The sequence below is a fragment of the Pelophylax lessonae genome, assembly GCF_965119305.1.
Source record: "Pelophylax lessonae genome assembly, chromosome: 3".
Taxonomy (NCBI): Eukaryota; Metazoa; Chordata; class Amphibia; order Anura; family Ranidae; genus Pelophylax; species Pelophylax lessonae.
In genome coordinates, this window is record NC_138770.1 from 28,663,027 (window position 1) to 28,676,422 (window position 13,396).

The 13,396-nt window shown below is 43.8% G+C and overlaps 2 protein-coding genes across 2 annotated transcripts in view; one reads left to right on the forward strand and one right to left on the reverse strand.

The window, feature by feature from the left end:
• The window catches only part of LOC309550264 (uncharacterized protein), a gene marked incomplete at its 5' end in the record, with an annotated part of 231,995 nt that overhangs the window by 186,237 nt on the left and 32,362 nt on the right, over positions 1-13,396 (forward strand). The window lies entirely within an intron of this gene.
• LOC309549863 (uncharacterized protein) overlaps positions 6,178-13,396 on the reverse strand; it is a gene marked incomplete at its 5' end in the record, with an annotated part of 34,354 nt that continues 27,135 nt past the window's right edge. The window contains 6 exons of the mRNA XM_082250359.1: positions 6,178-6,521; positions 6,646-6,852; positions 6,932-7,159; positions 7,249-7,346; positions 7,463-7,586; positions 7,673-7,794. Coding sequence (XP_082106485.1) covers positions 6,318-6,521; positions 6,646-6,852; positions 6,932-7,159; positions 7,249-7,346; positions 7,463-7,586; positions 7,673-7,794 — 983 coding nt within the window. The 3' untranslated portion in view covers positions 6,178-6,317. The remainder of the gene's footprint in view (positions 6,522-6,645; positions 6,853-6,931; positions 7,160-7,248; positions 7,347-7,462; positions 7,587-7,672; positions 7,795-13,396) is intronic.

Consider the following 13,396-nt stretch of genomic DNA (forward strand, 5'->3'; position numbering starts at 1 on the left):
CCCACAACTTTTCACATTTACCCGGACATCCATGTCTTTTAAAGATGTAGCACCCTCCTAGTCAGGTGCTAGAAAGGGAGTATAGTTTTGGCTCTGTCTGCCTATCAGAGGAGCAGCAGGTAAATTCTACAGTATATTGCACTCTGCTTATCAGGGAGCAGGATCTGTGAGTTAGGTCTGCTCAGTGTGCCCAGTGTGTGATTCATCTGATCTAAGGGAGTGTCCCCAGCTGATCCAATGGGGAGGCACATTGGATGCTGGAGGAAACCTGGCCAATAACACACAGGCTTTTGATACAGCCCCAGAGGTTGGCACAGATGGGTTGTCTCGGTGCATTGTTCGGTAGGGTATAAAAGCCATGGGCACATGAGGTAGAGGTCTTTTGGCGGGAAGAAAAGTCCCGGAAGGAGGGTGGCGGGTACCTCCTCTTCTGCAGCAGTGGGTGATGGTCACAGGCCTGGTGAGCCAGTGGTGTGAGGCTGAACCCAGAGGTCCAGGAGAGCTGACTGGAGGAGTTGGGGCACTGTGAGAATCTGGAAAAACTGTATCGTGAGTACAGAGGATCTTGCCCAGGGTTCTGCCCAGGAAGGGGACCACTCCGGAGTGTGTAGTCAGTGGATGGGTGTCAGCAAGTGCATAGAAAAGGGGTACTGGGGGAGTACCCTGAAGAGAAACACAAATAGGAACACTTACCTCAGCTTCATTCAAGTGGCAGGATGAAGTAGTGGTCTTGCCACATTCTAAAGCTCGAAGTCCTCTGAATTGTGAATAGTTCAACAGTTTGGAGTATCCCACTCATCCCTTCTCCTATCCCAATATGAAATATAACCACAAAAACAACTACCCCTAGACTGATCATTGAGTGAGCCAAGAACATAAAGTGTTAAGATCTCTGCAAGCAGATGCTATGGGTAACCCAAGGGAATCCGTAAAGTGTGAAAATTCAGAAGTCCTCTAGGGGGCAGTGATACACCTTATATACCTTTCATTTATTCAAGAAGGTGGGGGGGGGGGGGGTCGAGGCCCATCCCTTGACTCTTTACAACCACAACCCCACATAGGCACACGCTCATTCATCCGGCTCCTTGCTGGTGAGCGTCTTAGCATTTTTTTGCCATCTCTTAGTAAATTGAGGCCTCTCTCTGTGGGATTTCCCTCTTCTCTTTCACTCTCTCATATTCTTTGCTTGCCTGACTTTCCTTTCTTCCTCTCTCATACCATCTTTGCCTCCCCTCTTTTTATCTCCATTCTCTTCATACCCCCAACCCCCCCCCCCCACCTTTTCCCCCTATTACTTACCCTCCCCTACCTCTTCCTAACCTTACTTCCCAACCTTCCCCTCGCTCTTCTTAACACATGGATAACTTCAGGATCCTCTCGATCAATGCTAAGGGACTTAACGTCCCAGAAAAGAGGCAAATTTTGTTGAACAATTTAAACAATCTAAAATTGATATCACCTTTGTACAGGAGACAGACTTCAGGGATGACAAGCTTCCACTATTTAAGAACTGTTTTTCCCCTTGGCCTACCACTCAACTAACCCGGAGGCTAAATCAAAGGAGCCTCTATCATTTTTTCTAGTATGGTACCATGGACACTGCGCGCATATTCTAAAACACCCCAATGGCCGATTTCTGTTTCTGAAGGGCAATGTTGGTGACGTCAGAGTGACTTTGACCACCTATTATTCTCCCAACAGCCAGCAGGATGAGTTCATTACTAGAGGTTTGGAGAAGGAGGGTCAACTAATTATTGAGGGAGATTTTAATATCCCTCTGATTCCTTTGGAGGATACATCTCTGGGATCCTCCTCTGTCCCCCCCCTGGCATCCGCAAACGTCTTGCAAAGTCCCTCCATAGTGCACAATTGATAGATGTTTGGCGCCTGATGCATCCCGGAGAACGAGACTATTCTTTCTATTCCTCACCTCACCAACTACACTCTCGTATAGACTATTTCTTGTGACCGCATTGTCAATTACACGCGATCCGTGACTCTTTAATAAGCTCTATTACATGGTCCGACCATGCCCCTGTTATACTTTCTTACACACAAGGCAGTGATTCGTGGGGTGCTCATAAAGCATGGCTCCTGAATCAAAAAACAGCATACAGCACTAGACAACTAGACTCCTTACTCCAAGCTTTACATGTGTTGGAGTCCCATCACAAACACACTCTGTCCCTCTCCTCAGAGGTAGAACTTATGACTCTATGTAGGCAAATTAATGACCTTTTACTTTACAAAGCCAAGGCAGCCATGCAAATTTGTTGTAAAATGTCGGGAAATAAGTGTGGCAGACTATTGGCTAGATCCTTCCGAGACAAAACCTATTATCTCCCGCACAGGTCAAAAAGCCACGTTACCTAAACATATCACACAAGAATTTAAATCCTTCTATCCCTCGCTCTATAACTTACAAACCCCAACCCCCAACAGACCCATACAGAGGAATACCTGCTCTCTTTCTGGATGCCCTGGTTGTCCAACACTGACAGTAAATCCCTAGAGGATCCCATCACCTTGGCTGAACTAAAACAGTTTAAAAAAACTATTAGATGGGCACCTTAAAAACCACAACATACAGGGGTACAGTGGGGATCGAAGTCTGGGCACCCCAGGTAACATCAAGAGGCGTAAACTGAAGGAAGAATGGGCAAAGATACCTCAAACAAGAATTGAAAGACTCTTGGCTGGCTGCAAAAAGCATTTACAAGCTGTGATCCTTGCCAAAGGGGGCAGTACAAGATATTAACTCTGCAGGGTGCCCAAACTTTTGCAGATGCCATTTTTTTTTTGTTTTCTGTTATTTTGAAAGTGTAAATGATGGAAATAAAATCTAACTTTTGTTGACATATTATAAGAATGTCTAATCTGTAATTTGATGCCTTTTGGAGATTTTTCCATCTTTCCTTGGCTTCTTTATGCACATTAATACAAATTTTTACCTGGGGTGCCCAAACTTTCGATCCCCACTGTATAGAATATACGGTTAACAGCAAACACACACACATCATAGGTTGAACTGGATGGACTGATGTCTTTTTTCAACCTCACAAACTATGTAACTATGTAAGGTGGTTCCAAAGTGGGGAAGGCCCCGAGACCGGATGGGTTTACCATCCAATATTATAAAACACTCTTGCCGTCACTTGGACAGTTGATGGGTGACATGTTTAATACATGGGGCTCTGGGACATATATCCCCAAGGAGACTTTACAAGCTCACATTTCAGTCATCCCTAAAGAGGGAAGAGATCTCACCTCCTGTAGTAGTTACCGACCCATTTCCTTGTTAAATGTCGATCTTAAACTGTTCACCATAATCCTAGCAACTAGGATCCAACAACAGCTGACACAACTGATCCATTTGGAACAAGTTGGATTTGTGCCTACACGTGGAGCACGGGATAACACAACCATGGTCCTCAACCTCCTACATGTAACCACCAAGACCCGCACACCCTGTGTCCTCCTAAGCACAGACACCGAGAAGGCCTTTGATTGAGTAAATCGGCATTTCATGTTTGTAGTACTTCGACATGTTGGCATCGGCAACACCATGCTAAATTGGATCTCACAGATCTATTCTGCCCCTGCCGCCCAGGTTAAGGCGAACGGTGTCTTATCGGACTACTTCACAATTAGAAATGGGACAAAACAGGGGTGCCTTCTGTCACCTTTACTTTTCGCATTATCACTAGAATCCTTTTTATGTAGAATACGCCTCCACCCGGATATCTCAGGCATGACTGTTGTAGTGACCCAGCAGAAAATATCAGCGTATCCAGACGACATGTTATTTTCCCTCATGAATCCCATAATTTCTCTACCGAATCTTCTTCAGGAGTTTGAGGCATATGGCACTCTGTCCAATCTAAATATCAACTTTACTAAATCTGAAGCTATGGTAGTAGGCTTATCAAACCCCCTCCTCCACCAACTGCGATTGCATTTTAAGCTAAAATGGACTAACTCAGCGCTGAAATACCTGGGCACTCTCATACCACCCAAATTTTTACACATCTTCACGCTCAACTTTCTCCCCCTCCTAAAGAATTTCCACATTCTATAAGATAAATGTAATTCTGATCTCCATTCATGGTTTGGAAGATGCAACATTATTAAAATCTGCATACTCCCTAAGTTCCTATACCTCTTTCAAGCACTTCCAATATTCATCCCTTCGCATTACTTTAAACAGGATGACACCCTACTAGTGGATTTTATCTGAGCACATAAGCGACCCAGGCTATGTAGGAGACTACTCTTGCTTCCTAAATGACCAGGTGGACTGACAGTGCCGGACTTATGCAAGTACTGTCAGGCTACACAATTGAACAGGCCCAATGCGACATACCCCTCCATAGAGCTTCACCGTGCCACCATTCACTACCAGACTCCATAAGACCCCATCCCCTCATAGGTCACACGATAAGAACCTGCTCTAAATTATTCACACAACTTTCACTTTCCCCGATGCACTCGCCACTGACACCCAAACTGGGGAATCCCCAGTTTACCCCGGGCTACCAAGATAAAACATTCAGGACCTTGATGGAGTCAGGCTATTTCCAAGCCTCCCATTTTTCAACATCATCTAGTTGGCCTGCACTCAAAGACCTCATGGACTCCTCGGGACCCTACCGTCTAGATTTCTGGAGGGCATTGCAACTCCATAATTTCTTAAACTCATTACCACCTCCCAGTGAACGCAACACACAACTTACACCCTTTGAAGAACATTGCTCTCAAGACAGAATACTGACACAGGTATTATCCACGACCTATGCATTACTGATCACACCCCAGGGGACTTACCAACCCCCATTCTTAGCTAAGAGGGAACGGGATTTAGACTGTAACTTTAATCCAGACCAAAAAAAATCACATCATTCCATTTATATTTACATCATCCATCTGCATGTAAATACAACAAACCAACTTCAAACTCCTAACAAGGTGGTACCGCACGCCGTCAAGGTTGAGCAGATTCTTCCCCACACTCACTGATCAGTGCTGGAGATGCCGGGAAGGGCCGGGGGAGACTCCTACATGATTTTTGGTTGTGTCCTAAACTAGCGGAGTTCTGGAAGACAGTACGTGAAATGTCTCAGAGGTTTATAAACCGACCGCTCCCCAATGACCCTGCTCTCTTCCTTCTCCATGCCTCTAACATCCCGTCCCAGACCTATAAAAATTCTGTCATTCGTCACCTTCTAAATGCTTCTAAAATGTGCATCCCTCTTAAATAGAAAAACACACAGGTCCTGACTGTTGCCATGTGGCTCAAAGAAATAAATAGAATGGAAAACCTTGTTCTCTCGACACGTCCCCAACACGAACGATATACCAAACCCTGGGGTCAATGGAATATATTTGTCCTCTCTGATGAAGGCTGCTCTTTAATTAAGGGTGGCAATACTAAAGAGACCTCATGTCGAGTTTGGAGGAGCTCTAAAATATTGGTGGAAAGTATTGCTGATGTAGGGCCATAGCTTTACCAATGCTAACCCTCCTACACCCCCCCCCCTTCCACACCTCCTTACCCCTTCCTCCCTCATCCCACCTACTTATCCTCTTCTGCCTCTCTCTAGGTTTCTTTTACTTCCCTCTCTCTTTCCACTACTTATTCGCTTTACTTCTTCCTTCTTCTTCTATACGTTATGCGAAACTGGAACGGACAACTCCGGGTACTTTCTAGTCCTGCATAACTCCTCCCATTAGAGGAATTGTATAACACCTCTTATTCTACGACCGATGTAGATCTCAAACGTATAAATGAATAGTCTTCAATGTTGTAATACACTGTCTCAGCATATGTTCTATAAGGAATGTTACTGTTTATTATGCCTGGAAGTTGTCTTTTATATAAATAAAAGAATTGAAAAAAAAAAAAAAAAGAGAGATCTGACATGGATCAATGATACAACCTTACCCAACCAAACATCACTAAGTAATAATGCTATTGAAATGATGACAATTTTATTGTTTGGAACATGACGTTATATTGAGGATTGGAGATGGTCCTTTCATGTGGTGTACAGTATCTTCTCCTCATTTGTTTGGAACAAGACATTAGACTCAGGCATGGGGCAGAAGACCCAAAACTCATAACCTAGGTGCCTATATCATGCACATTATTTTTTGCCAGCCAATTCCCAGAATCTCCATAAATCCAGTCTAGATACATAAATTATGTCTGCAGCACAGAGAAGGAAGATTATCCGAGAGAAATACAGGAATACAGGACGGGGAACACAGCTCAGGAAAGTGACCAGGGGATTACAGGCTGATATCACCCAGTCCCCGCCCTACTCTGGACCAATCAGTGAGCAGTATGGGTGGAGGAATGTATTTAGTGTTAATGACCCACCTGTGCTGATCTCTGTAGGAGTGTCCTCCTCTATAAATGTCCCCGTTATTCCATCCTCCTCCATAGACTGCTGATCATCCCTCACATACTTCTCTTCTTCTTCTGCTTTAACCTCAAATTCTATATCGATTGGATCTCCGCTCTGAAAAACAAGAAAATGAGAGAGAATATCATCTGTAAAATATAAGATTTATTATTGTGACATCACATAAAAATCCACACATTGTCTCCATGAGTCTGTATTTTATAATCTCTGTCTCACCAACCTTGTAACAGTGAGGGATGGTGGGATCTTCCTGTGTGGAATCCCGGGAATACAGAGGACGGGGACATCTCTCTGGTGGGTTCCTGGTATTAGGTGGCTCCATCATATCCTTGTGTCCTTCTGAAAACTCCTCCACCACTCCATACTCCTCATCCTCCTCTTTATACTCTTCTTTAACATCAATATTATCATCCCCAAGGTTTCCACTCTGAATATATAATAAAACATTTACTGTAACAAACATGTTGTGTATAAATCAGAACTACCAATAATTGTCACTCATCTACCTGATGATGGTGAGGGATGGTGTGACCTTCCTGTGTGGAATCCCGGGAATACAGAGGACGGGGACATCTCTCTGGTGGCTTTCTGTAGCTGGATGACTCCACCATGGTGTCCTGGTACAGATCTTTGTGTTCTTTTAGAAACTCTGACTCCTCCGTCACCCCATCCTCATCATCCTCCTCTTTTATCTCTTCTTTAACCTCAACTTTAGAATCTCTCAGGTTTCCACTCTGAATATATAATAAAAATGACATCAATGGTAACAATGCAGATAATGTACAGATCCTAATGATACTATCAGTGATTGTTCCTCATCTACCTGATGATGGTGAGGGATGGTGTGACCTTCCTGTGTGGAATCCCGGGAATACAGAGGACGGGGACATCTCTCTTGTGGGTTCCCATTACTGGATCCATCTGTAGGAAACACACACACTGACTGAATACATTGTTTCTATGTGTTTATCAGATGATGGGGGATCTAGGTGGATCCTCCGTACTGCTCTCTCCTTTACAATAAAGTCTCCTCTTACCCGGTGATGTGAGGGGCGGCTGATTCTCCATCATGACGTCCTTGTAGAGATCCTTGTGTCCTTCTAAATACTCCCACTCCTCCATGGAGAAATAGACAGTGACATCCTGACACCTTATAGGAACCTGACACACACAATGATACAGTCACCATCCAGACACATCCCTTGTCTGTTACTGGATAATGTCCCAGAATTCCCAGCACCGCTCACCTCTCCTCCATGATCTCTCTGGTGCCTTCTAGAATCTTCTTTGTATTTCTCTATTCTATCAGGGAGGGAGGTGGAGGCAATGTGATGATCATATGATCTCCAGACTTCACAGGAGGAAAACTCTAGATTTGAACACAAATAGTAAAATCAAATGAAATTCCCAGAATCCTCCTCACCTCACCATTCAGGTTTCCATTTGATTAAAGCCCCACCTCAGACTGAGGTATAATTTACCCACACAGGACCCCCACACAACGCAGGGTAAAAGCTTGTTGCACGCATTCTGACATCATTACATACAACGCAGGACCAACAGTCCCACTTTGCTAGTGAGGATGCCAAGGGACCGCCCAAATCCTAAGACCATGAGAAAAAAAAGCCACATGGAGGGAAATTGGACGGGGGAGGGGTATGTGAGGTCAGAGTAATATCATCAGACATATAGACTCTGGATGGATGGACATTTGGATGGGGAGATTGGAGGGGCCCTCTATATGAGGCTCCTGTACAAACCAAATCATTACTCCCGGGTGCCTCCCACTTCTCCTAAACTGAAGAGTGAACTTTGACCTTTAGCATACAGACATCTGCCAGGAATGTGGAAAGTAATCTCTCATGTGAGCAGGTGACGTGCGGAGGAACGGAGTGTAAATAGCAGACAATTTTCTCCAGAGCTTCTAATGGTGGGGATGGATTTTTCTGCGTGCTGGTGCCAAGTTTCCACCCCCAGGGTCACTGCAGGTGTGGAGAAAAGCTGTGTAAGAGGATATGGAGGAGAGATCAGGAGGAGATCCAGGAATCAGGATAAAGGTCAGGACAAGCAACAGACGAGCTCATCCAAGAGATGAAGCCGGGGTCATTACACAGAAAATCAATCCAAGGAAACAACAGGCAGGACGAGGAATAGCAAGAAGGAGCTCAGAGACAAATGAGAATATTGCTCAGCCAATGGGAGATTATCTCAGCATGACTTGCATAATGAAGGAGATGAGGGGGAGGGGAGGAAGTCACTTAAGGTGACCATATATACATGGAAATTCACCTGGATCAGCAGGGACCGGTCACATTTCCATCCATGTGTGGTCACTGCCGGATAAAAGTCACTCCATCAGCGACTGCAGCCAATAGCTTCATCACTGATCTGTGTATTCTGAGAGCGGAGGAGCGCCCCCCATTGTCAGAATACAATAGTGCAGTGGGGAGGATTCCCCCATCCCCCTCCAATGTGTGGATGGGGGAATTGCCTGTTTTTTTCCTCTTAGTCCGTTGGCTGAATGATAAACTGAACCATGTATGGTCAGCTTTATGTAGCAAGATATAGGAATCATTAACTGATCTCCCTGAAGGGGTTAATCTACGTATTACCTCCTCTGCCGCCAGATCCTGCTTTGTCTTCTCTCTACGTCTACTAAATGGAACATCCTGCCTGTACTTGACAACACTTCCTGTCTTTACCTGACATCACTTCCTGTCTGTATTCCATAGAGACTTCCTGTCTGGGTGAGATCACCACCTTGTGGAGCTCAGAGGAACTGCAGCCCTGAGAACCGTCTGGTAGTGTGAACACGGCCTTGTGCTGTGTGTGTATGTACTGTATATCCTTCCCCTTTCTCTCCTCCCTGAGTGTGTATGAAGAGGCGGAGCTCCTGCTGGAACAGCGGTCGGAGGAGGAAGCCGAGTCTAGGAGGGAGACTGACAGAAAGCGCAGCAGACTTGCAGGAGTGAGCGAGGAGGATCCAGTTCCTTTACCATCGGAGGTGAGGAGAGTGTGAAGGATGTTTGTGACTCTGGTAGCTGAAAAGCTGGGAGTCATATTGCTCTGGTGAGTGGGGAAGCACTACTAAGGGGGCGCCCTCACCATCACGTGTGTAAGAGGTGGAAGAAGGCGTGGCTACACTACAGTTGGCACAGTTTGGAGCACGGAGAACTTTCACACCTTATCAACTTTTCATTCATTTGTGGACTTCTTCTGAGCAACAGAACTTCATTGAAGTAGATGCAAATTGTAAGCAGTTGACTTGCAGAGAACACTATATTGAGCACACAATATTGTATGATTACATGAATTTGCACAGATTTTCACTTTATTTATTATAGCAACAAATATTATAAGATTAATGAAATAGGTGCAAAGTGGAAGCAGTGGATCTGCAGGGAACAGCATCTTGAGCACAAAGCATTTTATGTTGTATATGAATTTGCACATGGATCAGTTGACAACATTTATTGATCAACACCATAAGATAAATGAAGTAGGTGTAAAGTGGAAGCCGTAGATCTGAGGGAGAATATTATTTTGAGCCCCTAGCACTTAATATATGAATGCATCCACATATTTTAGTGTATTTGTGATAATTTATGTGCACACACAATAGGACAGCGCTGTGACACATAATACTCTTCTAGTTGATAAAGGGAATACTTACCTTTGTTACAGCAGCAGTCCGGTAGAAGTTATTTTTGTAGGTATTTGAGTTGTTACACATAGCGCAGGTTTTTTACCATTTATATTGGTGACATAATTGCCCAAATCTGGGGATCAGGAGCCATTTCCACCCTTTACTCTCGGCTGGGGTTCTTTTTATCCATATAACAGATGTTCTACATGACTAAATCTGCAATCAATTTTACTGCAAAATCAAAGGGGCCAAAATGTCTCCCCCCGAGAAGTAATATATTTCTATCCCCCTTGGTGGGAGTGGAGAGGACCCATCTATAAGGATATACAGTACATACACACACAGCACAAGGCCGTGTTCATACTACCAGACGTTTCTCAGGACTACAGTTTCTCTGAGCTCCACAAGGTGGTCACCTCACATCTGCCTATACAGGAAGTCTCTATGGAAGACAGGAAGTGATGTCAGATACAGACAGGAAGTTCCGGGTGAGAGGTGACTCGGGAGGAAGTAGAGAGAAGACGTTGCTTGAAGTGGCAACAGAGGAGGTAATAAGATCTTATTTTCTATTTACACCCAGTAACCCCCCCTCCCCCCGTCATGTCCGTCCTCTTCCTCCATAGTCACTGTGACGTCTTTTATCTCCAGCAGATGATGATACACACATATATAGTGTGGAAATGTAGAATAATCCGTATATTACAATGAGGGAATTTATGGTCTATACCACGAGGGGAGTTATTGGTGTCAGTAAATGCTGGTTCCAGACATTGTATGTGGGGGGAATGAAATGATAAAGGTTGGGATTAGGGAAGATTTCTGTAAGATTTTACATGGGAATGATCAGCGCCCCCTCCAGAGACACTATGATGAGTCTCACAATACGAGTCTGAAAGGGACTGGATTTTGGGGGGATGGGATGGTGATCCCGGATTGAGGGGCAATTTTATCAAAAAGATGTCCAGATGGGAATCAAAATAGATTTTTCAGCTGGACCAACAGTTACCACACTAAAAACAAGTACAACATATCAATATCAGATATAAACATATGAGAGATAGTCCATATAAAGTCTTCATTTACACTGAGGGCTGCTCTGATGACAAGTAAGAAGAACCTTGAAGGCAGCTGGAAAAGGAACACAGGCACCACTCTAAGTGTAATAAGAAGGTTTAATATGAATAAATATCTCATACACCAGAATACTCACAAACGAGCATATGTAAAAAGCATGTGGTATAAATCATAGTTGTCTGTCTGTCCGGTAGAGCAGATCAGGATGAGATTTTTATTCATATTAAACCTTCTTATAACACTTAGAGTGGTGCCTGTGTTCCTTTTACATACAGTAGTAACCCTACTTATTCACCAGAAAATTAGTTACATTTAGTAAAATCACACACAGCCAGTTTTTGACAAGTCCTTTATTCAACCCCCTTACCCTCCAAAAAAAATAAAATGTCTTCCTGAAGTAGATCCAACCTCAATCACGAAAATGCGGAAAATCCGCCCCAAACTAAAAAAAAAACCTGACTCACACTGACACTTGAAGGAAATCATTGGGTGACCCGGCCCTTTTATGACATCACCGTCAAGCATGCCACAGTCAAGAGGGCTTAGAATGGATTGGGGACCCCATGCTGTTTTCTTTCCTAATTTTTAAATGCTGGCAATTCTTTTGTTTATAATTTGCTCTCAGTGGGGAATCCCGCTGACAGCAGACGATTCATAGTTGTTAAAAACATGGCAGCCACCCAATCATTAACAACCTTGACAGTTACTGGTTGTTAAGGACGCCGATGGCTGCCCACTCATTAACAACAAGTGCTTTACTGCTTGTTAAGGACGCTGGCTACCACCAGCGTCACCAAGCTGCAACTACTAAAATACTTCATCACCTAATAAAATAGCTCATGCTGTATTTTAGTTGCATTTTTTTAGTGAATTGCAAAAAAAAGTGAAAAACGCTAAGCAGTATTTTATACCGCTTAGTGAAATGAGCCCAATGTCTGGTATATAATCAGTTCAGACAGTGAAAAAGTCTCATACATGTGGTATCGCCATACTCAGAAGGAGTAGCAGAATGTGTTTTGGGGTGTAATTCTCAGTATGCCCATGCTGTGTGTAAGAAATATCTCATATACAGTGCCTTGCGAAAGTATTCGCCCCCCTTGAACTTTGCGACCTTTTGCCACATTTCAGGCTTCAAACATAAAGATATAAAACTGTAATTTTTTGTGAAGAATCAACAACAAGTGGGACACAATCATGAAGTGGAACGAAATTTATTGGATATTTCAAACTTTGTTAACAAATAAAAAACTGAAAGATTTGGTGTGCAAAATTATTCAGCCCCTTTACTTTCAGTGCAGCAAACTCTCTCCAGAAGTTCAGTGAGGATCTCTGAATGATCCAATGTTGACCTAAATGACTAATGATGATAAATAGAATCCACCTGTGTGTAATCAAGTCTCCGTATAAATGCACCTGCACTGTGATAGTCTCAGAGGTCCGTTTTAAAGCGCAGAGAGCATCATGAAGAACAAGGAACACACCAGGCAGGTCCGAGATACTGTTGTGGAGAAGTTTAAACCCGGATTTGGATACAAAAAGATTTCCCAAGCTTTAAACATCCCAAGGAGCACTGTGCAAGCGATAATATTGAAATGGAAGGAGTATCAGACCACTGCAAATCTACGAAGACCTGGCCGTCCCTCTAAACTTTCAGCTCATACAAGGAGAAGACTGATCAGAGAGGCAGCCAAGAGGCCCATGATCACTCTGGATGAACTGCAGAGATCTACAGCTGAGGTGGGAGACTCTGTCCATAGGACAACAATCAGTCGTATACTGCACAAATCTGGCCTTTATGGAAGAGTGGCAAGAAGAAAGCCATTTCTTAAAGATATCCATAAAAAGTGTTGTTTAAAGTTTGCCACAAGCCACCTGGGAGACACCAAACATGTGGAAGAAGGGGCTCTGCTCAGATGAAACCAAAATCAAACTTTTTGGCAACAATGCAAAACATTATGTTTGGCCTAAAAGCAACACAGCTCATCACTCTGAACTCACCATCCCCACTGTCATACATGGTGGTGGCAGCATCATGGTTTGGGCCTGCTTTTCTTCAGCAGGGACAGGGAAGATGGAAAAAATTGATGGGAAGATGTATGGAGCCAAATACAGGACCATTCTAGAAGAAAACCTGATGGAGTTTGCAAAAGACCTGAGACTGGGACGGAGATTTGTCTTCCAGCAAGACAATGATCCAAAACATAAAGCAAAATCTACAATGGAATGGTTCACAAATAAACATATCCAGGTG